The sequence below is a fragment of the Megachile rotundata genome, chromosome 14, assembly GCF_050947335.1.
Source record: "Megachile rotundata isolate GNS110a chromosome 14, iyMegRotu1, whole genome shotgun sequence".
Classification (NCBI taxonomy): Eukaryota; Metazoa; Arthropoda; class Insecta; order Hymenoptera; family Megachilidae; genus Megachile; species Megachile rotundata.
In genome coordinates, this window is record NC_134996.1 from 13,522,059 (window position 1) to 13,549,065 (window position 27,007).

The 27,007-nt window shown below is 37.1% G+C and overlaps 1 protein-coding gene across 3 annotated transcripts; it reads left to right on the forward strand.

Annotated features, from left to right (window-relative positions):
• 5-HT2A (5-hydroxytryptamine receptor 2A) lies at nucleotides 1–26,992 on the forward strand. Of its 3 annotated transcripts, none has more exons than XM_076539726.1 (8): nucleotides 1–733; nucleotides 7,406–8,126; nucleotides 8,579–8,870; nucleotides 21,627–21,851; nucleotides 23,829–24,153; nucleotides 24,829–24,996; nucleotides 25,111–25,407; nucleotides 26,360–26,992. In XM_076539726.1, exons 2-8 carry the CDS (start codon nucleotides 7,815–7,817, stop codon nucleotides 26,598–26,600), a joined length of 1,860 nt encoding a protein of 619 aa, XP_076395841.1. In that variant the 5' UTR covers nucleotides 1–733; nucleotides 7,406–7,814; the 3' UTR covers nucleotides 26,601–26,992. The 3 variants fall into 3 exon arrangements, with proteins under 3 accessions (XP_076395841.1, XP_012150423.1, XP_012150430.1); XM_012295033.2 differs by having other exon boundaries at nucleotides 2–733; nucleotides 24,781–24,996; XM_012295040.2 differs by lacking the exon at nucleotides 21,627–21,851 and having other exon boundaries at nucleotides 3–733; nucleotides 24,781–24,996.
• The last annotated feature ends 15 nt before the right edge of the window (nucleotides 26,993–27,007 follow it).

Below are 27,007 nucleotides of genomic sequence, written 5' to 3' on the forward strand. Positions count from 1 at the left end.
GGTCGTCAGTTCGAACCACGCGGCCGAACCGCGAGGATGTATCCTAAGGGTAGTTTGTGTCTTTTTATTCGACATTACAAATAACTTTCACTGCACAAAATGCTCTTCCTCATCTAATTATCGCCTTATAATTTAAATTAATTCAAATTTTGTACAAATTCGTGCCAGTGACTATGTAAAATTCAGTGACAACTATTAGTTTTGAGACTTCTAATTTATGCTAATATTTTTAGAACAATTACAATTCAAGAAACATTCGAAACGACCTCTGGCGATTTATTTCCCGCGAAAAATTTACTGCACAATTTTCGCAGTCGATTTATCCTCTGATTCGATTAAAATTAATTCGAATTCTGATCAACAGTTCTATAAACATTGATGCACCGACTCGACGAAGAATCGATTACAATAATCGTTCCACTTTTCGATTACCCGTTTATGTTCTCCGCTTTGTCACGGTTTAAAATTTGAAACGTCATTGTTGCAAGAAGATCATTTGTCACTCGATGTTGCTCGTGCAAGAAACTCCAAACGCGGTTATCGTGTAAACTATTTGACTATCGATTATCGATCAGCGATTTTTCGCGGTGAAGTCGTGACAGTGCAGTGACGATGCAACAAGCTTTTGGAAGAATCGTGTGAAGTGCGATGAAGGAGATGAAGTTTCAAGATCAAGAATGGATGCAGAAAGAAAGATACTGGAACATGGAGATATTTGCAGTAAACGTTTTGGGTTAGAAAATTATTTTACCTTGTTTAACAAACGTTTATTATAAATAAAAATTCATTGTCACATTTTTATATTTATAAACATATATCTTACATTATATTTATTATTACATATATGTTATATTTTTTTGAAATATCACAGCACGTGTATGTACCTCATTTTTCTTATGTCTTAATTTTTTCTCATTTTCTGCTCCTTTAATTGATATTAATTTTACAAGAAAAATGTTGCAACTTTTTCAGAAAATCAACTCTGAGGAAATAAAACAAAATTGACAATGTCCACATTTTTTACTTGTTAACAATTTTTTACAAATATTTTGTTAAATATTTGTTCAAAATATTTTTACAAAACGAACATCTATGTGTAATTAAAACATTTCCAAAAAAGCACAAAGAGCATTTTTTAAAAAGTGTAAACATTTCGAACACGGTTTCAACATCGAATCGGAAATGTGCGCAGGTGTAACTTAACGAAAAATATTTCTAGGTGGAAATCATGAATCGAATTATTCTACCGTGTTTGCAGAGCTTTTAAAGGAGATTTATATTCGAGAGCCACTGGCATTGTCGAGCGCTTTTAAAACGATGCGAATTAAATTGACCAAACTACTATTGCGTGAAACCGTATTATTTTTTCGCTAAATGCTAAATAAAACCGCTCTTTTTCCAAAGTATTATTTGCAGGACCATGCGGTTACGACTGTACTACAAAATGTACAAATGCATTTGTTTTGATTGCATTTTTAAAAAATCAAGATATCCAATATAAAATTGTTCATTTCGTACAAGCATTTTTTGTACAACTTTTTTCTTTGCTGAATTATTAATTAATTAGCCCCTTTAAATTCGATTCCGAGTTCTAATTAAAAGTCCGTCTGAAATAACTTTTTATCGAATTTTGAAGTCTGAAATGTTTGCGTCTAAACTATCCCGCACAAAGTTATCGAAAAAAAGCACAACTTCCGTAATGAAAAAAAGAACTTGACCCGCGGGCTTGTTGATTAATCAGCACCGTCTTTTCGCAGGAAATTCGATCAATTTAAATTTCAATCGGAATATCGCAATTTAAAGTCCATCTAAAGTATCTTTATTTAATTTAAAGTTCGTTCGAAAGTATCTTTTTATTCGGCGTCGTGTAATATTGTAGATTCTATCATAACGAAGTGCAGCGTCGTGAAAACGAATCTGTTGCCCCTTTATAACCCAATCTGGCCCGGAAGTACAAGCAATTTATACCATCCCGTCGTTTATTCCTTTTTTGTACTCTTGTTATCGATGGAAATGCATCCTCGTCGAATATGACGCATCTCCATGGGCAATTTTACGAAAATCTTGTTTTAATTACCGCTCTTAATTTCTTTTCTTTGATGAGACCCGCCTCTAGTTTAATTAAACTATGATTGGAACTTCATCAGACGTTTTTTAAAGTATGATTGGATCTTACTCGCACATTGCTAACTTAATTATTCGATCGATTTCTACATTTTTACGATACAAACTTTTGTAGGACGAGGTACATTAAACGAGAGCGATGCTGGGTCTGTAGGGACAATTTTAAAGGGGGCTGAAGAGTGGGCAGTGCCACTGGGTTTTTAATTTATGGGGTGGATGTTTGACGGTGATGGAAATTTTATAATTTGGGGATTTTGGAAATTGGGGTGTTGGGATTTGGGGGTGTAGAAATTTGGGATTTTAGAAATTTGAGGTGTTGGGATTTGGGGGTGTAGAAATTTGGGAATGTAGGGATTCGGGGGCGTAGGAATTTTAAAAGTTTGAAATTTGGGGGTGTTGGAATTTGGGGATGTAGAAATTTGGGGGCGTAGGAATTTGAAAATTTAGAAATTGGGGGCGTAGGAATTGGGGGGAGTAGAAATTTGGGAGCGTAGGAATTTGGGGACGTAGGAATTTGAAAAATTAGAAATTTGGGAGCGTAGGAATTTGGAAATGTAGAAATTTGAGAGCGTAGAAATTTGGGGGTGTAGGAATTTGATAAATTAGAAATTTGAGTGCGTAGGAATTTGGAAATGTAGAAATTTGGGGGCGTAGGAATTGGGGGGAGTAGAAATTTGGGAGCGTAGGAATTTGGGGGCGTAGGAATTTGAAAAATTAGAAATTTGGGTGCGTAGGAATTTGAAAAATTAGAAATTTGGGAGCGTAGAAATTTGGGGGTGTAGGAATTTGAAAAATTAGAAATTTGGGTGCGAAGGAATTTGGAAAAGCAGAAATTTGGGGGTGTAGAAAACTGAGGATGCAGAAATTGAAGACACAAAAATTCCAAAATTCCAAAATTCACGAATTTATATAACAACGTGATACTGAAAATTCCCAAATTTTCACACATCCCCAAATTGCAAACCATCACACTACTAATTATCTGCAGCTCGCTCCCAAAAAAAGTGCAGTAGTCGCAAAAGTACATTTACATATTCTGAAAATTAAAACCCACCCTCTCCACTGTTAATTAAAATCTTAATACACAAATTGGCGGTTTTAATTTACGCGATTATTTTTGGTTTTCCTGTTGGACGAAAAAAGGGAAGTACTTTGGAATGAACGACTTATTCAACACAAGGCAACCACTCGTTTCTCTTTTTTATTTTGTATGCTCTCCAAACCATAGAAAAAAATTGTGCTTTGAAGTTCATTCGTTTACCACAAGCTTCTCATCGTTCTAATATTTCTTTCGACTTTTCGACCACAATACTCTTATATTAATAATTAAAAAGTTTATTGAGAAGATTTAACTGTTTATCTATCTGGGAACAGAATTGGAGCAACGAGGTAAACATTTGTTTTCTGCGGAAGCTAAAATCTCGAGTGAAAATTAATTAAAAAACGTAATCATTTCTACAAATATGGTCCTGGAGATTTAGGTCGAAATTTAAAATTCTCTGTAAATGATGAATATATCAAAATCCTCTGAAATTCGCAGGAAATGAAAAATTGATCGGTTTCGCCTTCAAGAAGCTCTGTACAATCCAGTTTCTCCATTAATCTCTTGCGATCCATTTATTCCGTATAGCCAGCTGTCAATGGATCATTATTTCAACCCATGCACCAGGTCAACTACTTCTGAATCTATTGTATCAAAAGAATGTCTATTGCAAAATCAGTTTCTTGCACTTTATGGAATTACAGCTTTAATCACTTTCAAATTTATTTCGGAGTCCTTAAATTCCAAGTTCAACAAATTCTCAAATACCTAAGTCAAATCCCCAAATTCCACGTTGAAGTAACATCGAAATTCCCAAATTCCACCGTCTCTAAATTTGAACCTCTAATGCAAAATCTCCACAAATTTTAAGTTGAGGAGTTACAAATATGTAGCTCAAAAATTGTGAAACTAACTATTAAGAAATTGACTTGAACAAAAAAAGAAATTAGAGAATTTATTGTATAAATTATTGGCCTTAGTGCATCCACGTATGTATCGGTGGTATTATTTTCGTAGCAGGTCCGTTAACAAATTACATCCGTATCTCGTTGCCATCGGTCGATGTCCAATCAGCTAAATCCAAGCTTTATCCCACCGTGACACCGGCCAATGCTCTCTGACCGTGATTACCCTTGCGTCTAATTCGAAGATACCAGTGAAATCGTCCCTTAAGAAATTTGCATGAACAAGTTATCCGAAATTTCTAAGATGCTATCGTGAAACGGATGATCTCGCGGCAGACTGGAACGATTTGTCGTCGGTAGCGGACCGTAATTCTTCCGACATTCGTCCCGGGTTACGCGGAAATGAAAAATGGCGCGAATGTAGGGGGAATAGGGAAAGAAGCTGGAACACAATGTACTCTTCCGGTGATATCGATAAGACCGAACGAAGGTCGTAAAGTTCAAACAGTTCTAAAGAACGATTCTTTTGGATTTACAGACAACAATCTTCTCTGATTCTTCTCGTGGTTAAATTGTTCTCTCAGACGTTTCTACGTATTCGAGAGACAAAGTAATTTTTCCTTTCTTTCGCTGAAACGATCTCGTGACATTCTTTTACTTCTGTCTTTTGGTCGCTTTTATATATTCACGTTCTTACATTTCAATATTTGGTATATTTTTAGCATTCTCGTATAGTTTCTTAAACCTAATTCGATCAAGTATTTTTATTTTTTGTTAAGCACCTAAATAACTCAACCTGTAATTTGTGATATTCGCAATTGAAAAATTGTCACAAAAATACAGCCACTCTGAAAATTCTCTTCACGACGTTATCAGAGAAATGAATAAAATATAATAGCGAAATTTAATGTCAGATAATCGATGTATTGTCAGATTCGAGACTAATACAATTAGCACTTTGTACGTCAATCAAGCTTCCTATAAACGATTTTACTACGACACAGATTTGCGCGGATTGCAGGAGAGCTTCTGCTGAATCTGATCGCATTAATTATCAGAGGATGCAACAGATTACTAATTTACGTAATGAAATGAACCCGCGATATGCTGAATAGGAGAGAACGAGGAGGGCTGAATAGACTGGTTCGTGAATGGATAAATAGAAGAAACGTTATATAATTCTGGTAGCTCGTCTCGTATGCTTAATTCAATTAAGCTCGCGTCCACCGTAAAAAGCTTTAATCACTGAATTGTTCGACACTCTTTAAATTCGGAGATTTAACTTCTGCGTTCAAATTTTCGGATCACAAATTTAGGGTTTCAGGAATAAGGTTCTGGGACTTCAGTATTTTAAAACTTTCGGACTTCTGTATTTTAAAACTTTAGAAGTTTGGGACTTCGGTCACGTCTTGATTTTATAATTTTTAATCTTAATTTTAAAACTTCAGAAATTCGCTGTCTTAAGACATTTCCGAATTTGTAAAATACACCGCGAACAAGTGGGACACAAAAAGCCATCATCTCCAGAAGTGGCTTCCGACGACACGGTAAGGGGTTGAGATTGACATCCGATTAGAGTTAATCCAAATTTTATTCCCGGATAACGGCGACTGATAGCAGAGGGTAGCAAAGTATCTGTCAGAGGGGACGATAAATCATTCGATGATTCGGGGAAGCAAGTGTGACACACCCTTGAGGAGTTTCATTATCTAGGTGACTAGCATCACCAAGCACAAGACATTATAGAGAAGGAAGTCCATGTCGTTCCATAAAACAAATTACCTTCTTGTTCAAATGTGGCCCTTGAAACTCCATTTTAAACGTGTTATAAATGCGTGTATTAAAGAGTATTTACGTACATGTGGATATTTATGGAGATAGTTACGTCTGGTATTCGTATCGTTATTAAACTTCATAGGGAAGAACGTAAAAGAATATTCCGACTATTTTACCCAGTTATTTTCGTAATTTCCGACTCGATCGATTTCTGTGAATCAACGGAAGTTTTTAATAATTACGCGTTAATTATTTGAGACATTTGACGATTGCTCGAGTCAAGTTTAACTAGTTTCGCGTGGTCGCAAACAGTGATTATTTCGCCCTTTAGACGATGAATATTACAACGAGCATTAATTACAAACTGTTCACGCGCTATAGTTGATTCGCCGTGAATGCAATATCCTGAAGTTAGAGGCTCTGTTGCTTTTAATGAAGTTCGCTATTGTTCTGCTGGGAATATGTTTATCAATGATACAATGAATAATATGTATCATTGGATTAATCGTTTAATTACACGCGAATTAATTTATGTTAACATTTGCATTTTAATATCTTGGACATTCATACACGTTGAATATTTAATATTAATCATTTACATTTTGTTTTTATATTTGGTTGAATATATTGATTATTTGTGTATTCGTTAATAATTTATTATTATCAGTACACACTTACTGATACATTTGATCGTATATTTGCGAAGGGATCTTCTTTTGATACTACTATGTATTTAGTCATGAATCAAGAAAATCCATAAATAGGGCGATTTTTTGTGTCTATCGTCGAGTCTCAGGGTGGCCGTGATTTATCGAGATGCTTTCGGGGGTTATATATCGACAGCGATGTCACTTTAAGCTCGCCTTACTCCTGATCGATGCAATATTATTATATCTTCGATCCATCGTTGACACGTCCTGAATAAAATATATGTTGTTCCTTCTCTATTTCCACGTTTCCTGGAAAACTCTCTTTCAATATTAATGACAAATTGCTGGGGTGTGTCGAAGCTTCGGAATTTAGGGGAATTTAAAAACTTCTTGCGGAGGACTGGGAATTTAAACATTGATACCATTTAAAATTTCGACCATAGAAACTTGATAATGGCGTACTTCAAAGAAACGATCCATTTTCATAGCGATTCAAGGGAAGCACCCGAATCGTGAGGTATTCAGTGATCCGTAAAATAATTCAATTCGTATCCGCCCTCCCATCCATTCAAATCAAAGTTCCCTCACAGCGCATCAAGAGAAAGAAGTAACATTCGAAACAGCAGTGAAATAAAAAAGGAGTATAGGACATCCAATTTAAAAGCATCTCCGAAACGACAAAGGTCTCGGTGTCCCAGCGGATCAATGTCTAGAAACAGTATTCCAGTTTCTTCAACGATCCCCGATCTAATCTTTCCTCTTGGTCGAAGATTTTTTACAGTTTCTAGCTCTGTTGATGGGTGACTCGCAGGATTTTTCGTCCAGCTAACTGAGAGGCTAATAATGCCCTCCGCGAAATAAATCGATTCCCTCAGGGGAGAAGTTGAAACTGTCATCGTTTGTTCCAGATGGAGGCGAAGAGGTCGTTGTCTGAACCTGGTCGTAAAGTCGAACCCGAGGAATCCATAAACTGGTCGGGCAACGGTGATATCGTGCTGATGTCGTAGCTGCTATCGAATTAAACGCACCCTTCTTATCCTGATCGTACCCTGTTCCTGGTCCCTGGTCGATTTGGAAACGATGCTGGCAATAGAACCCTTTTACGAGCCATCGTGCTCCCCGTTACTCGACAATCCGTTACACCATCTTCCTCTCGTCGATTTGCCTAACGAACACTCCTGGGTCCATTTCGTCCCGCCTGACGTGCCCGGTGACTCGGATCGATGACTATGACAAACAAAAGACAAGTTTCCTTTGTGGACAAAGTGTCGTAATCCAGTGCAAATGTAGATCAGAAATGCTCTGAAGAGATAGTCCATGGGAACCATGGATGGAAATCTGACGAGCTTTTGGACGGGTAATCTGACTGCTGTGCTGCATCAGTTACCCTGCAATGATAGCCTCGTCGGATGTGTCGACCAGTGCGCGATGGATCTCGGATTCGATCATCTATGCACCGTCGACAAACCTACCTCGATGACCCTCTTTTGTACACCGTGCGATTACTCTCGCTGCGACGTTAACGTCTCCTTGGTCGTCGGAGGACTCGACAGCTTCGAGGGCGTCTTCCTCTCTAGGATACCCAGGTTCAGGTGCAATGGGACTCTGGATACTAATCTAGAGGATCAGGTGAGGTCTGGATAGCAATTTCATTCTCCTACATTTTTGTTACCTTCTTAGATTTTAGGGACTCAAACACACTGGTAGATACTTTGGTACAGCCTATTACTCTACTACTCTTACTCTCCTACTCTGTTACTCTTACTATTACTCTATACTCCATTACTCTTCTTATACCGCCTCATCAATGTACCCTCTATGTACCCTCTAACAGTACACCACATAACTTCCTATATTAGCTACAATTCATATCTACAATTTCATCAAACACACCTACAATTTCATAATCCCCAAGAAGTAATCTTCCACAAATAAAAAATCCTCAGTAATAAATCAAACTGTATCCCTCTCAAAAATGTACCTCTTGGATGAGTCGTCAGTCATCAGTGATTTGATCATAAAATTAAAAGTGATAAGATTCGAATCATTTACAGTGTCCTTTTGTGTGATTGATTTAATAGATCCTAGAGTGCACTCCATCAGAGAATTCGACGACAGAGGACCTGACGATCTCTTGTTCGCACCGTGCGAAATTGAATTCAGCGACGAGAGGTCGTCGTTTCGACTGGGGCTTCCTCTTCGTGGCGGTGTTCATCGTGGCAGGTGGTTTGGGCAATATACTGGTCTGCCTGGCGGTCGGACTCGACAGAAGGCTGCACAATGTCACGAATTACTTCCTTCTGTCACTGGCCGTCGCTGATCTGCTCGTCAGCCTTTTTGTGATGCCTCTGGGCGCCATCCCGGGCTTTTTGGGTGAGTTTTCGAAAGTAACGGGAGCTTCGCTTAATCCTGCAGTAATTATATCCGTACGTTATTCGTTTTAAAATAAAATCTCGCAGGAAAATTCTCGTTGGATTATTATGAAATTTAGTGTAGATATTTGTAATTTTATACGTGAACGGACATATTTGACCACAAGGGTTTTATATGGTCAATAAAACAGAAGCCTAATCGAAAATTTATCCCACAGACCCGGAAATGGTACACGATTGTGCCATTTCATCTTTTCACCGCCTTCCTTCCGGCAAGCAATAGAATTCGTACGACGGACACTGATGGTTTGGAATAATGCCAGCTCGACGAAAACAAGAGCTCGATTAAATCGAACTAATTAGACCTCTAATAAAGTTTCGCAATTTGCTGATTCCCACAAAATTTTCAAGTTTTAATTGCTCTAATTAGAGGCATTTCTTCGGACGAAAGCGTAAATCGTTCGGAAGAAATTTTTATAAGTCGCAAATTATAGCTTTTGTATGAACTTGTCATTGTCCGATCAGCTCGAAAGTTTGCCGCTAAGAGTGGCGACTTTTGAGGAGCAAAGAAAATTATAAAGCGGCGCGCGTGGTTCGAAGACGATAAAGTTCTCCAAGAAAACTCGATGCGGTGGAACTTTTCGCATTTTCGACCGTGTGCGTTTACGGTATCGTTTCCGTTTTATCCGATAATCGCAATCCTAAACGAAAACTTGTCCAAAGTTCCCACTTGAAAATAAACCTCTGCAAAATCATCGAAACCTTCCACTTAAGATTATATTCAAAACTGAAGTTTGTCAAGAGTACCGCAGGTATCGATCGTTCCTAATTAAGCAGATAATTTGACGTTCGAAATTATCTCGACAAAGCATTTCATTCTGTTCAAGTTAAGATTGATTGCCACTGTTTCGCTTTGATGTAAGGAGATTACACGTTTACCTCTGATTTGGTGGGAATCGTTTGTCAGCAGTTTGAGAAACAGGAACTGATCAGGAATTCATCGCCTCACCTTTGATATTTTCCAACCACCTTGAGACTGGCGTTTCCTTGATTTCTCTGTTCCACCACTTTTTATGGATGAAGTTCGATGAGTTTGATACGTAATTTCTTACTCCATCATTCTTCATCCTATTTACATGGGCTGGCATCAAATTGAAGTTCTGCACGAAATTTCAGTATTGCAGATACTTTATCAAATTTTATATAAAATACATATGTTACTAATAAGACATGCATGTTAGGAATGGAACATTTTTGGTCAGTGATCAAATGAACACATAATGACACATATGTAACATGTAGGTCACTAGTAGGACATGTGTACGTACAGGTCACTAATAAGATACATATGAGTACATATATGTCACTCATAAAATACACATATGGTTTAATAGTAGAACATAGACATTTTTTTATGTAGCATATATAAAATTTTTATAGTAAAGTATGTTTGATGTATTAACACGTAATCCAATGTATGAGGAACATGTCACGCGTGATCACATATGAGAGGTCACATGGTATACTTAACACACGAGCTTGTGAGTAACATGTGAGAAATCAGTCACATGGGGTAACACATTAGAAAACAGAGATACCTAACACATGAAGAATCACATGTGATATTCCACACATGAGCACATGTAGCAACGTATGGAAAATCTAACACGTGGAAGAGCACACGCGAAATCTAATGCATGAAATTTATAATAAACCTAGCGGAAAATGATTAACCTGGTGGAAAATCTCTTATGAACACAACGCAGTGTTTCCACAACCAAAACGTAATTAAAATTCCCAAAGATACCCAAGATAATTTCCAGCACGTTGAAATTTACTTGGAACGTCAAAGATATCGGTTGAGTTATAAGCTTCCCCAAGGTATTTGTACTTTTGAGAAACGGCGAAAAGTTCCATAGCTAGGGGCCTCGATAAACGTTAGAACGAATAGGTACAGTTCGTCACGGGGTTACGGCTCCTATACGGTGTTGTTCCTTATGATTGAACGGGCTTCGTTGGGTACACGAAGAAATCCAGCTTGAGAAATAGCTCGGGAAACGAAGTTTACCAAAGCGAACTTTAAATGGGACACACACGGCCGAATGTAATCGCACTCGCCCGTATACAGTGTTTCGTGAACTTGCTATTCGTGTGTACGTCGATTTACCGCGGAATTTACTTCATTCTCGATTTGTTTGTTTAATTTAACGTCCGCCGGAGTTCGCTGTTTGTATGCGGCGCTGAAATTATGGCCCTAGTCATAGCCGTCTGGGGAAATTCGGGATGGATAGCGTGTCACGCTCGACTAATTGCTTTTATTTTATACAAACAGCTTTATTATGCTAAATTGTTTACGCTTCATTCAATTCATTTTTGCTATTTATGGCTCCTTTGATATCTCAATATTCTGCTGTCTTCATTTTACGCTCTGATCATTCTTTTGCTATTGGTTGATTATGCTGACTTGTGCTTCAATTTATATAACTATACGAAATTATAACATATAACCATATGAAATCTATTTAAAATTACATGTGAGTAGATTATACAAGAATTGTAAAATTTGATCACGTTAGAATTTGTTAACCAAGCAAAAATGTACCGAGACAACTTTTATCGACCTAACCCAGTAAGTTAAGTGGAGTTTACGTTAACTGGATTATGTTCGATACAAAGTAAACCCGCAGCAAAGTTGTTTTTGATAGAATTCAGCACTCGTATTAAAGAACCTCGACTAGGTATTTTGATTTTGAACGTGGTGCAATTTTGCAGCAATTTCTAAACGTTAATTAACACCCACTGTTGCTTGCCCGCTCGTAAACACTCTAATGTCCTGTCTCCATAAACTTTCCTAGTTTCCCTGCGCAAAAGCGATTTCGCTTAGTTTCGATGGAAACACCATAACGACCGAGTATAGAATAAATGTTGCTTCGGAATTCGGGTCATAGTGCTTTGCCTCACCTGCACTGTGTTGCAATTAAGCACGTTCATCGATTCCACGTACTTCTCTTCTTACAAACTTTCTTTTTCTCTTTTAGTAAGTATTATTACTTCGAATTTAACACGTGTTCAAGTTAATTTGAAATTATATTTATGTTATGTGCAGTGTGGCTCATATTTGTCTTAGACCTTCTAGGTAGTTCAGATGAATAGATTGGTTGAATATATTTTTATATTTACTACTTATAATGTTGTGTGGAGTGTGGCTCACATTTGTCTTAGACCTTCTAGGTAGTTTAGATGAATAGATTGGTTGAATATATTTTTATATTTACTACTTATAATGTTGTGTGGAGTGTGGCTCACATCTGTCTTAGACCTTCTAGGTAGTTTAGATGAATAGATTGGTTGAGTATATTTTTATATTTACTACTTATAATGTTATATGCAATGTGGCTCACATTTGTCTTAGACCTTCTAGGTAGTTTAGATGAATAGATTGGTTGAATATATTTTTATATTTACTACTTATAATGTTATGTGGAGTGTGGCTCACATTGGTCTTAGACCTAAATAGTTCAGATGAGTAGATTGCTTGAATATATTTTTATATTTACTACTTATAAGGTTATGTGGAGTGTGGCTCACATCTGTCTTAGACCTAAATAGTTCAGATGAGTAGATTGCTTGAATATATTTTTATATTACTACTTATAATCTTATATCAAGTGTAACTCACATCTGTCTTAGATCTTCCAAATAATTCAGATAAATATATTGGTTGTATATTTTCATATTTACCAGTTATATTAAATGAAAAATGTATTTATCGCATAGTCCTGCAATTTTAGAACCTCTGATTTTATAAATAAAGTTGATGAAAGAACGAGGTTTGAAAAATGGCTTTTCCATGAAATTTGCATATGTGACAGTGTTAAACAGTGCGACTACCGATCGTTATAACGCAGAATTAATGCATCCATTAGTATCTGTGTTCCGCCGACCACAACAATTTAATGTTTCCGCGGAATTCGCGGATCCGCGAAGAGGAACTTGATAAATGGGCTTGTCGAAAAAAAAAAAGAGTTACACCGTGGCCAAAGCGACAGCTGCGATGGCCGCAATTGAGATATATTTCGTTTTTATAGGCGGACAGTCGGCCAATACAGCGAGGTTCGGTTTTTGTGCTTGTCAAAAATGGAAATTCGTTTTGGCCAACCGGTAAAAAAGTCAGCTCTGCCTGCCACACTGGATTTCTCTCGGCTTGATAATTAATTTTTTCGCGCTATATGGACGTTCCGCTGCGGGGCTTCGTTTGTACGTTGACTTTACTGATTGTTGCAAAAGAATTTTAGATAAATTCGTGCTCCGATATTTCTAATTCATTTTTCCATGTTTGCACTTTTATACCTTTCAAGCTTCGTATTATAATCGACTGCATATTTCTTTACTTTCATATTTTTTTAAATATGTAGTTTCAGAGTTTGTCAAATATAAGCTATCTTGCTCTACTATATTTTTATTCACTCTGATTCTATTTTATATTTTATTAATTACAATAGTAGACTTGTTTAATATTTTCAGAAATATAAACCATAACTGCTGTCCCATGGAAGCTCTACAATTATTCTAAACTTTGTACTAGAGATTTTTTAAAATATACTCGATTATTCAATCAAGAGAAGCTTGCAATTTGAGTACCATTTGAGTGCAAGTTCGAACACACGTGACAAAAAATTGTGGTTAGAAGATTGATAGTGTAAGTTAGAAGTTTGAAGGATTGATAATTGGTGAAAATAGTTGGACTCCGATTCGGAATGCCAATAACGAGCCAAGCAATGTTCCCAAGCGTAAATTCGGACCTCTCGCATTAGTGTGCAATTTCACGATAGACAGCCGTCACTTGGTTTCACTCGAGATATTTGCTTGTCATCTGTGTTGGATGCTCTCTGATGCCGGTGTCTGCGTATACTTCCCCTTTGGCCAATTTCAGCTTCGAACGAATACTCGGATAATGAATATTTGTTAACGATACATTGGCTGTCGATCGATACTCTTATTTCTAATTAAATGCGTTCGTAATAAATTTACTGCTCTTTATATCAGACTGATGCTCAGACAAATTATATATACATACAGACAGATAATATATACATACGTACATGCAGAAAAATAATATATACATACATACATGGAGACAAATAATATATGCATGCATACATGTAGACAAATAATATATGCATGCACATGGACAAATAATATTATACATACAGACAGACAAATAATATATGCATACATGTAGACAAATAATTTTATACATACAGATAGACAAATAATATATGCATACATGTAGACAAATAATTTTATACATACAGACAGACAAATAATATCTACATACATATAGACAAATAATATTATACATACAGATAGACAAATAATATATGCATACATGTAGACAAATAATATTATACATACAGACAGACATACAATATATGCATACATATAGACAAATAATATATACATACAGACAGACAAGTAATGTATTCTTTAACTAACTGCAATTTTAATAAATATTTGTCTATGTCGATGAAGTCAAACATTTCTGACCTATCTTCTCAAAGTCTGAAGGATAAAAGCATAAGAAACAAATACTATATGTACATCAATTAAGTAAAACATTTGTGCTCTTAAAGGAGAGTTTCAGAATTGAAAGGAGTTGCGTACAGTTTATCGAATTCCTACAATAAGGACATCGTTATGTCGAAAGCAATATCTGAGTGAATTCGATGCATTCGCAGACTTTGTTTCTACTTCGTTTGAGTACGGTTCGCGGTATGATTAAATGACCCAGTTCGAAAAAAAGTTCTGCATCTCCCATGTTTCTGATCCGACGATGATGCATTTCTCGAGTTCCGTTTGCGAAGAATATTTGCTCGTAACTTTATTGACAAAAGGTACGACTTGCGAAATTTTATAAAGAGTCTAATTTTGAAACCGTCACTAAATATTTCGTGTATTTTAATCAAGAATTTTTACCTATAAAATATAACGGGTCGAAGATATTTTAACGCAGAGAACAAATTTACTAAATTTGTTTATCCGTTGACGAATTCCGAAATTGCGATGCATCGTGTTTGCGCGTGTATCGGATTCTGCATGAAAAAAACACTCGCAATCCTGCAATCGATTGTTTGTAAATATACAGATAGTCCCAAACCTGTTCACAAAACCTTTTGTGCGAGCAAACAGGAAACACAAGAAACCGTGTTTGCTCGGTGGAGAGCAATTTTTCAGACTAATCGAAGAAATCATTTTTATGGATAAATAACATTTACGAATTTTATTGCTCTACTTTCAAAAATTCATGCGACTTGTCAACTTTTGGATTTTAAAAGTTTGGACCGGTGGAAAGTTCAGACAGTCATATATCTCTGCTGTAAACTTCGCAAATATTTTTTCGTCACGCTAACGAGCCATTTTTACTCATTCTTCAGGTGTTCATTAAATAGCGTTCTAGGCAAACCGTTCACATTTACATCCACAACTTTCGCGACAGAATTCATTGAGAAATTGCAAACTTGTTCTCTAAATTTCACTTTCAAAGTTTCATCTTGGTTTCTAATTTTCTGTCACGTTTCCAAAGTTTATATAAAAAAAATTAAGTTTTTGTTCATATAATAAATTGTAGCAGTGAAAGTACAATTTGTATCCAAAAATACACCTCTTCAAATGTATACACATAGAATATGTATCTCAAACTACACCTCTTAAAATGCACATACCACAATGTGTGTATAAAAAAAAAAATTAAAAATACATATATCAGAAAATAAATAAAAAAAAGTGTGGCACATCGAAGCATACAGTAAATACGCACCATTAAGCTCCGAAACTCTAAATTAAGCTCGAAGCGTTTGCTGATGGTGGAAATGAGGGTTGCTCGTTAAAAAATCGAGTGGTGACGAGTGGAAGTCGAGGCTGACGATGGCTGAACATTTCAGCGAGTCGAACGAATAGACTTTTAAAGTGTTTCCTTGCCTCTTTCAGCAAACTCGTCCTGCCACTTACCGGGACTTTCGTCGAATGTAACGGCAGTATAGAGTAGCGAAGTATAATGGGCACGGTTAATGGGGTCTCGAAAGCAGGGATGGCACAGGGTTGATTGAAATCGTGTCACCTTTGAGAGACTGCAATTTTTAAGCGTCGAAAAATATATACGCGTTGCTCGAGAGGACTTCGAGTAATATTTGGTAGCCGATTTTTTGTTCTGTGTCTTTTCTTCGGAGAGTTAGGTTAATTCTCTGGGGGGTCCGCCATGTTTATTGCCTTGTGGAAGCTATTGCTAACTGGAGGATTATACTTGCAGTGTCTTTGTTTTATTCTAGAGTTGAAGTTGGTTTCATTCTAGAGTTGGTTTCATTCTTTAGTTCATTTACTGTGGACTCAAATTTAAATATATTCTATTGCCTGCAATATTATATTAAATATGCGAGTTCCTAAGTTTTCTAAGTTCCTAAGTTCCTCCAGTTTTCACAATTATTTCCTGTTAGAGGTCTAACTTACGCAAGTATATAAATTTACAAGATACATTTACGTGGTGAAATTTTTTATGATAAAAATTTGATAGGTAACGGGTTAATTTTCTTATTATAGTTTATATATTTTCCTAAATTACCAAGTTCTCAGAGCCTGAAATTTTTTCATTCTGAAAGTGCTGTTATATAGAGCAATATTTGCAGAGGAAGCTATCGAGCTAACTAGTGTAACATCATCTAACTGCATCAGAGAATGGCCTGATTCCCCTTGTCTGACCACATACGGACTCATACTACTTGCTCCACAAGACTGCTATTTGTCTTACTCGCTTCCATGAAATTTATAAAATACTTCCGTCTCAAAAATGGAGCAAATGCGAGCAGAATACATTACACTGCGTCCTAACAGTATTTTTCATACTAATCTGACTTAGGATTACCACCTTTGCTACATTAAGATTGCTTACGTACGACTTTTACAATTAACCCTCTCATTTTTACGTTGTGTTACAAGGAAAAATGAGTGTGTTTTAACATGTGTGTCGTTTATAAACTCCTATATACCGACTGCTTAATTTTCAAAGTTGTCAAGTTCCTAAATTCATAATATTCCAAAAATTAGATCACCAAATCATTAAATTCTGACACTTCCATATTCAGGTCAAATCCACATCCATATTAGCAGATCAAAATTTTTACAAAGTCTAAATCTTCCAAATTCTCAAGTCCCCAATTCCATGCATCTTAAAATTAAAAATTACCCAAATTCCAAATGTCCCAAATCACCAAATCCCCAAATTCTGACACTTCCACTTTCAGGTCAAATCCACATCCACATCACTAGATTAAAAATTTCCCAAATTCCAAATCTTCCAAACTCTCAAGCCCCCAAATCCATGCACCTCAAAATTAAAAATTACCCAAATTCCAAATGTCCCAAATCACCAAATCCCCAAATTCTGACACTTCCACATCCAGATCAAATCCACATCCACATCACCAGATCAAAAATTCCCAAATTCCAAATCTTCCAAACTCTCAAGCCCCCAACTCTCCTCATCTCCAAATAAAAAATGATCCAACTCCCAATCACCAAATCCCAACTCCACAAATTTGCAATTAGCACATCATCCCCCAACGTCCTCACGCCTCCAATTTCTAAATTTCCAATTCTGACATCTCGCCAAATTCCCGAATCCCTAAATTCTAATTTCGAAGCGTCTTCCACTCGAAAGTTCCCTGAAATTCCACCCGTACGAACTATGTTTCATCCGCGAAGCATGCCGTTTACCAAAATTCGCAAGCCCCCACAAAGATTAAATTTCGCAGTTTTCCGACAAACTTTCCAATCTCGATGCACAAAGGCTTCGCGCCGATAAAAATCGTCCGGATGCAACTTCTCGTCCCACTTCAGGATTATAACACAGCCATCGGAATTTTCTACGAATCTCGTTAATCGAGCGAAATTTTCACCCTCCATTTTCTCTGATCGCTGCCAGTAGATCGGACAATCTCGTTTACCCTACGATCAACGATTCTTTGCGCTTGTAGATTGTCGCATGAATTATTTATAAATCCGGGAAGATCGGTTCTGGGAAAAAAGGAAGATCCTTCGCGATAACGCGATAAGCTCTCGCGAAAGCAAACGTGTAAATCCAAGGGTGCGTTTGTTTCGCATTTTCGAGATTGTTTGTTCTGTGTTCCGGGATATAAGGTTTATTGGATGGATCAAACAATGTGCTAAACGGTACCTTTTCTTTGCTGTTTTACGGTCAAAGAAACGTTCTTTCGGATATTAGATTTTAAGCCGTACGTAAATATAATTTAAGTGAACTTCCTATGTATCGTACTATGTATATGATGTATGTACTTTATGTATGAGGGAGTTTAACCTCTTACTGTACTTTGACGAGACGGTATCGTGAGGCACTCAATGTTCAATGTAGGAATTTGCAAATGTAATTATTTAAAAATTTAGACATTTGGGAAGGTAGAAATTTGCAAATATAATAATTTAGAAATTTGGAAATTTGAGAGAGTAGAAATTTGCAAATATAATAATTTGGAAATTTGGAAATTTGAGAGTGTAGAAATTTGCAAATATAATAATTTAAAAATATGAAAATGTGAGTGTAGAAATTTGCAAATATAATAATTCAAAAATTTGGAAATTTGAGAGTGTAGAAATTTGCAAATATAATAGCTAAAAAATTTGGAAACTTGAGAGAGTAGAAATTTACAAATATAATAATTTAGAAATTTGGAAATTTGAGAGTGTAGAAATTTGCAAATCTAATTATTTAAAAATTTGTAAATTTGGGAAGGTAGAAATTTGCAAATACAATAATTCAAAAATTTGGAAATCTGAAAGTTTAAAAACTTACAAGTCCACCACTTTATAAATATACGAGCTCACTAAAGCAAAGACCTGACCACATAACAGCTCTGAATAGCAGCTAATTAAATAATATCCCGATTAGCGCGTTATTTGCCCACAACTGACTCGATCCAATTATCGGCTAAAGTCGCTAATCTATCAAATTGGATTTCATCGATTCCGTCAGCAACGCTGTGAAACGATCGCATTCAGAAGCAAATCGATGTAAACATACGTTGGTAACATTGATGTTCTTTGATCTGCTTCGTTTTCATATGGTTCATACCGAATTGACGGATTTCCGTGTTGCGTTTCGTAACACCGCCTAAATTCATGAGATAGACGCGCGAATGAACATGTTGTTTGCCAGCGAACAGCGGGAAACAAAACGTTCGTCGAAACCGATCGATCATATCGATTCACGAAAATAATGAAGCATCGAAATGCTCTCGGCTTCTACACGTGCGGCGTGGAATAACAAGCAGCGGTCGTGTAAACCGATCAAATAGAAACCTTGTCTACAATTTTACTTTGCATTTGCGTTTTGTATTCCAACACGTTTCGCTGTTGTTTGCGACACGTTTGTCAAGTTTCATAGTTCACTGTTTTATCGCGTTCTTTTAATTGCTTTTTCCATTACACCAGTTTCGTTCTGTACTCTTGAAATATTGCTCTATTTTGCAAACTTCAAAATAAAGTGCATTCAAAATTTGAGTATAATTGATTATAGTCAGACGAATGTATCACTCATGTGTCACGAGTCAGACAAGTGCGTCATGAGTTAGACAAATGCGTCACGAGTCAGACAAGTGCGTCACGAGTTAGACAAGTGCATCACAAGTCAGACAAGTACATCACGAGTCAGACAAGTGCGTCAAGAATTAGACAAGTGCGTCAAGAGTCAGACAAGTGCGTCAAGAGTCAGACAGGTGCGTCACGAGTCAGACAAGTGCGTCAAGAGTCAGACAGGTGCGTCACGAGTCAGACAAGTGCGTCAAGAGTCAGACAGGTGCGTTACGAGTCAGACAAGTGCGTCAAGAGTCAGACAGGTGCGTCACGAGTCAGACAAGTACATCACGAGTCAGACAGGTGCATCAAGAATTAGACAAGTGCGTCAAGAATTAGACAAGTGCGTCAAGAGTCAGACAAGTGCGTCAAGAATCAGACAAGTCCGTCACGAGTCAAACAAGTGCGTCACGAATGCGTCACGAGTCAGACTCACTAAAAGGACTAATCCCTTGCACTAATACATTTAAAACATTTAAATACATTTAATCTATATATCTCATTCCTGTTCCACTTAAATGTCTACAGTACTTTAATCTTTGAATACACATTTGAACTTACATGACGCACCAGGTGCGTACAAGGTAAACAGTAACAATGTGCGCCATAGCAAAGGAATGCGATTGAACCAAAACGTTCCAGAGACAAAAGTTAGAATTCGGTTGAACGCATTCGGACCGTGTTACTCGCAGATAGCAAGCCATTCAAAGTAATCCGGTTAATAATAGGTTCAACCTGAACCTAAGGAGTTTCGTAGCGAATAGGTCAGACAGGTTGATATCGTAACGAACAGTGAAGGTAGTCAAGCCTGAAGACAGAACGAGCTTCCTTCGGTAAAATTTAATTAAACGTTTTCAGAAATTCTTGCTCTTTACGGCAGCGTATCCCGATTCAACGGATCCTCTCGGATTTTCAATGGAACTGCTTTTATGAATTTAATGGCGCAATTTTATGATATCGTTCCACCTCCGCGATTCCGGACCACTCTAACATCTTCGATTCTATTTTATTAGGAAAACTTTCCCATTTATTTTAGTGGACGATAATAGATTTTTTGGATTATGTTCGATCCTGGATTAGGTGGAATTATTGCTTTCCGTTAGCGCGATGATTGTTCGGGTATCTGAGAATTTGTGCGTTTGGGGATTTATGGAGCTGAGGATTTGGGGATTTGGGAAATTTGGGGGAGGGGAATTTGGCAATTTTAGATGGTGGCAAATAGGGAATTTGGGGAGCTGAGAATTTGGGAAATAGGGGATTTGGAAATTTTGGAATTTGGGATGTGGGGAATTTGGGCGCTTGAGAATTTGGGAAATAGGGAATTCGGGCGCTTGAGAATTTGGGAAATATGGAATTCGGGCGCTTGAGAATTCGGGGAAATAGGGAATTCGGGCGCTTGAGAATTTGGGGAATATGGAATTTGGGCGCTTGAGAATTCGGGAAATAAGGAATTTGGAAGCTTGAGAATTTGGGAAATATGGAATTTGGGCGCTTGAGAATTCGGGAAATATGGAATTTGGGTGCTTGAGAATTTGGGAAATATGGAATTTGGGCGCTTGAGAATTCGGGAAATATGGAATTCGGGCGCTTGAGAATTTGGGGAATATGGAATTTTGAAGCTTGAGAATTTGGGAAATATGGAATTCGGGCGCTTGAGAATTTGGGAAATATGGAATTTGGGCGCTTGAGAATTTGGGTATATGGAATTTGGGCGCTTGAGAATTTGGAAAATATAGAATTCGGACGCTTGAGAATTTGGGAAATATGGAATTTGGGCGCTTGAGAATTTGGGAAATATGGAATTCGGGCGCTTGAGAATTTGGGGAATATGGAATTTGGGAAATAGGGAAGTTGGACGCTTGAAAATTTGAGAAATATGGAATTTGAATGCTTGAGAATTCGGGAACTATAAAATTTGGGTGCTTGAGAATTTAGAGAATAGGGAATTAGGAAATTTGAGAATTCGGTACACAGAGACCTTACCCTTATCAGGTCAAGAAACAGTAATAATCCCTTCCTAAAATTGTGACCCAATTTCCACCACTAAATATCCGAAAATGTCAGCCTATAAGGTTAATGATGGCGCACCATTTAACAAGTCTCCTTCTGCCTGTTCCAGGATACTGGCCATTCGGTGTTCTCTGGTGTAACGTTTACGTGACCTGCGACGTGTTGGCGTGTTCTGCGAGTATCATGCACATGTGTTTCATCTCGCTTGGTCGTTATTTGGGCATCCGTAACCCGCTGAGAACACGGCACACCTCCACTAAACGAATGGTCGGTTTCAAGATCGCGGCTGTTTGGCTGCTCGCCATGTTGGTTTCCAGTTCTATTACAGTATTAGGTAACGAGCATATTATTTCTTGCGAAAATATAATACTCCCTTGTTTTCCTTTCGTGCATCCCTTCGAAACAACTTATTTTGACGGGAAATCCGGATGGTTTATATCGTCGTCATTCGTGAAACATTTATGTAGTTATTTTTATCAAACTTCGAGCTGCGGGTTCGTGTTGCATGAGCGCCATTTTGTGAGACTCTTCTGTCATACGGTGGACGAAACGCGGTTGGAAATAGATTGAGTAAAATTAGTTGGCAGCCATTTTTTATAAGGAATATCAAATATATTTTTATGTAGGTGCTTTTGTGGATCTTTAAGCTTTAAAATGATGTATTACAAGTACTATTTTAAGATACTTTTCTGTCATAAAACTGTGTCGGACTTTATCGTTTGGAAATTGGTTCACTGCTCGCTGAAATTAATTGTCAGCCATTTTGTGGTTGGAATATCAACGAAATCTTTACGTAGTATTTTTCCTTGGTCTTTAAGCTTTAAAATGATGTATCATAAGTACTATTTTAAGATACTTTTCTGTCATGAATTTGTATCACACTTTCCCCATTAGAATTTTGGTCCACTGTTCTCTAAGATTAATTGTCAGCCATTTTGTGTCCCGAATATCAACGAAACCTTTATGCAGTATTGTTCCTTGGTCTTCAAGCTTTAAAACGATGTATCATAAGTACTATTTCAAGATACTTTTCTGTCATGAATTTGTGTCAGACCTTGTCTTTAACAACCCAGTTAGTTACATAAAATGCAATTGCAACAAAAGTTTCTTGAAATACCTTTCATACGTCCCTGACAAAAATCCGAAACTACTAAAATAGTGAAACTTTCCAAAAAAAGTTCGAAAAAGAAATAAACTTAAGAAGTTTGTCGTTGATCGTTGCGATGCAAACAGTTTCGAGAAAGCCGAATCAGGATCAATCGTATCGGGGAAATTGATTTCCGGACTAGGAATAGCAGTTCCTTTTTTTTCGTGTCGCTTCCGGTCCAACGACAGGGTAAACGGGAAAGTTGCGCGTACTGGGCTTCTTGCCTTCGATATTCGAAACTATTCCCGATACTGTGACCCAGGTCGATAAGTGATTACGTTTTTGCACGAATCCACGAGTTGTCTGTGCTCGTTCTCGGAATCAAATAATCCAGTTGAATAAAAAAAGTAGGCTGCATCGTGATTGTGCTGTGATTACTCTACGGACATTCTATTTCGTTGCATCTTTTTTGAACAGACTTCCTTATCATTCATTTTGTTTTTCTACTCTTCTAATTTTACACTTTACTGCTCAATTTTATAGTTTTATAGTGAGTTGGTTTTGGAGACGTTCGATTTTATTTTTTATAGTTATACATTTTTGGAGGTGTTCCATTTTATTTATTTTTTTTTTTATTGTAGCCCATTGCAGGTATGCAATTTTATAGTTTTATAGTTACGCTCTTTTGGGGGTGTTCAATTTTATTATTTTATTATTGTAGGCCTTTGCAGGTATGCAATTTTAGCTTCATGATTATTCAAGTTTAGTATTGTTCAGTTTTATAATTTTGTTACTGTACACCTTTACAAGTATAATTTTATAATACTACATCTTTAAAATTGTTCAATTTTATAATTAAACATCTTCAATGTTGTTCAATTTTATAATTGTACATCTTTAAAGTTGTCCAATTTTATAATTTCAACATTATACACCTTTACAGGTATGCAATTTTACAATTTTATAGTTGAACATCCTCAGTGTTATTCAATTTTATAATTTTGTTATTATACATCTTTAAACCTATGCAATTTTACAATTTTATAATAGTGCATTTTTAAAATTGTTCAATTTTATAATTTCATCACTGTACACCTTTACAAATGTACAATTTATTAACTCCATAATTGTACTCCTCTACAATTATACAATTTTAGAATTGTTCAACTACATTGTTTTACAGTATCAGAGTTTGTAGAGAATTTCATAAAATCCTCCTTGCAGGTATAATAAATCCATCGAATATAATGCCACGACCGGGTGCGTGCGTGATCAACAACAGAGCTTTCTTCGTGTTCGGCTCGCTGATCGCTTTCTACATCCCCATGATCGTGATGGTAGCCACGTATGTGCTGACGGTGCAACTGCTACGACAGAAAGCTCGTTTCGTAGCGGAATACCCTGAGAGAGATCAATTTCGCAGACTAGGTGGCAGATACTCTTCGACGGCGAAAACCTCCTCGACGTCGACGACAGGAACTACTACCACGGCGTCGTTATCCACTCGACACGCCTGGAGGACTTCCGGTACCGGTCTTGCTACCGATAGGTAACAATTCGCTATTCAGACTTTCCTTACCACTCCATTCTTGCTTTGCAATTTATTCTCGAGCACTCTCCTTCACATACGCAGTCTTTTTTTATTAACGTTTCGCTTAGAGACGTTTCACTTAGAGAATTTCACTCAGAATTGTTTTAACGAAGTGGAGGAATTAATACTAGAGGATCTATATTAATAATAGCAGTTGATATTGTTCATGGTAACCCTTTGCAAACTTGTTAATTTCCTTCACTTAATTTATAAAATTGTTTTGACGAAGTGTAGGAATTAATAGTAGAGGATCTATATTAATAATAGCAGTTGATATTGTTCATGGTAACCCTTTGGAAACTTGTTAATTTCCTTCACTTAATAAACTTGCAAATGTAGTTATAAACGTTGTACAAAACATTTGCAGAGTCGTTAAAATTGCAAATACGTAAATGTGATAATACTCTGCTAGAATTAAATCGAAATTGCAAGTTGGCAAATTGTAGCTTCGACTCCGAGCGTGTTAAGAATCGCGTGTTATTAATTAACGGCGTCGTGCGTCGGATTCGAAGGTGCATGTCTGTGTAAAGCAACGGTGGGTTTAACAGAGTTATATACAGTGCACCGTCGGTGTAAATATCGCAGATGCAAGGGTGCAAGAACGGGCAAGCAGCAACCGCAGTTGAATTTCAGCGTGAACGGGGCGGGCAGTCCGACCGGAAGCACCGTCGGGGCGAAACAGGGCTCGAAAGTGGATCAGGCCACTCAAACGCCTGAGAACATTGCCCGCGAAACAAGAAACTTCACTCTGAGAGCTTTGAAGCTGCAATTGAACGTCACGCCTACTACCCTCAATCTCAGGTGAATTTTTACCAGACTCGTTTATCCTTTTATCTCATCCTACGACTTTAAGTCTTGCACTATTCGACTCACTGTACTTTTCTTTCACAATAAAACTGATGGATTTGTTTACAGGTTTCTAGCTGGTCGCACGAAGAGGAGATCCATGGCTGCCAACGCTGTGGCGACGGAACAGAAAGCTAGCAAGGTGTTGGGCTTAGTCTTCTTCACTTTCGTGCTCTGCTGGGCGCCATTTTTTCTTCTGAACATCTTCTTCGCCGCTTGCCCTGAGTGCTCGGTGCCCGTGCACGTGGTGGACACGTGTTTATGGCTCGGATACATGTCCTCCACTATTAACCCCGTTATTTATACCATATTCAATAAAACGTTCAGGGCTGCGTTCATCAGGTTGCTGAAGTGCAAGTGTTCTAGGTGAGATATGGTACTCTGAGGTACTTAGGTTTGGTGTAGGGCTTTGAGAATGTAATGAGTTACAAATTTAAGGATGTGGAGTTTAGAATATGTTGAGATTTGAGGTTTGAACAGATCAGATTGTTAAGATTTCATGTTTGAAAATGTATAATTAAGTTCCAAACTTGTAAGTCTTAATTCTGCATTCAATTTGTACCAATGTTACACTGTAATGTTAAGATTTGATGTTTGAACATGTACAACTAAGTTTCCAACTTGTGAGTCACTGTTCTGCATCCACTTTGTACCAATGTTACATTCTAATGTTAAGATTTGATGTTTGAACATGTACAACTAAGTTCCCAACTTGTGAGTCTCTGATCTGCATCCAGTTTGTACCAATATTACATTCTAATGTTAAGATTTGATGTTTGAACATGTACAACTAAGTTCCCAACTTGTGAGTCTCTGTTCTGCATCCAGTTTGTACCAATGTTACATTCTAATGTTAAGATTTGATGTTTGAACATGTACAACTAAGTTCCCAACTTGTGAGTCACTGTTCTGCATCCACTTTGTACCAATGTTACATTCTAATGTTAAGATTTGATGTTTGAACATGTACAACTAAGTTCCCAACTTGTGAGTCTCTGATCTGCATCCAGTTTGTACCAATGTTACATTCTAATGTTAAGATTTGATGTTTGAACATGTACAACTAAGTTCCCAACTTGTGAGTCTCTGTTCTGCATCCAGTTTGTACCAATGTTACATTCTAATGTTAAGATTTGATGTTTGAACATGTAGAACTAAGTTCCCAACTTGTGAGACTCTGTTCTGCATCCAATTTGTACCAATGTTACATTCCAATCAATGTATCTCACACAATATATCTCACACAATGTATCTCATACATTAATTATTAAACATTAACAAATAACCTTGAAGGTTCTAATGATCAAATGTTTCCTAGATCGGCAAGGCCAACAAGATATCGTTCAGTGACAGAAGGTGGACGTAACGCGATGAGTCTGTGCACGCCAACAGCGCTTCCATTGGCCATTAGTCTTCAGGGAACGCCATTGTTGACCCCGACAACGAATCCCGCAGCAACCCCGGCTTCAGGAAGCTCGTACATGACGATGATGCATCGCACCCCCAGCTCCCTGTACCGTGACACCTTCCGTCAAGTCGAGCATGATCAGAATTGCTGAAAAGCCCGAGTGATTTTACCATGTAACGGATCTTGAATGTTTGTAGAGAGGAGATTTGTATTTTCTTGTGGTCGAATGATCGAAACTAAAGATTATCGTTAAAGAAACCCCGTAGCAATGTGGCTGTTATAAAAAGAATAGAGGTCAAAGTTTATGATTGCATGAAATAAACCAAAGAATAGAGTATACTGTTTCCCACCGTGAAATCATGTTGAACTTTCCTCGCTAACCTCCAGTAACTATTGTCTGTGATATCGACAAAACAACTCCCTAAGTTTATCTACCATTGTCTGTCATGGTGTACATTGTTGAAGATCATATGGCATTATTATAAAAAAGTAACGAACGTTGATACACATGATACATGAAATAAAATAGTAATTTAAATATTATTGTGGATTATGGAC

Coding starts and splice junctions, on each gene's coding strand:
- 5-HT2A (XM_012295033.2), top strand. CDS start 7,815: ATGGGAACCATGGATGGAAATCTGACGAGCTTTTGGACGGGTAATCTG. Junction 24,997..25,110: donor CCTACTACCCTCAATCTCAG/GTGAATTTTTAC, acceptor ATTTGTTTACAG/GTTTCTAGCTGGTCGCACGA. Junction 25,408..26,359: donor CTGAAGTGCAAGTGTTCTAG/GTGAGATATGGT, acceptor AATGTTTCCTAG/ATCGGCAAGGCCAACAAGAT.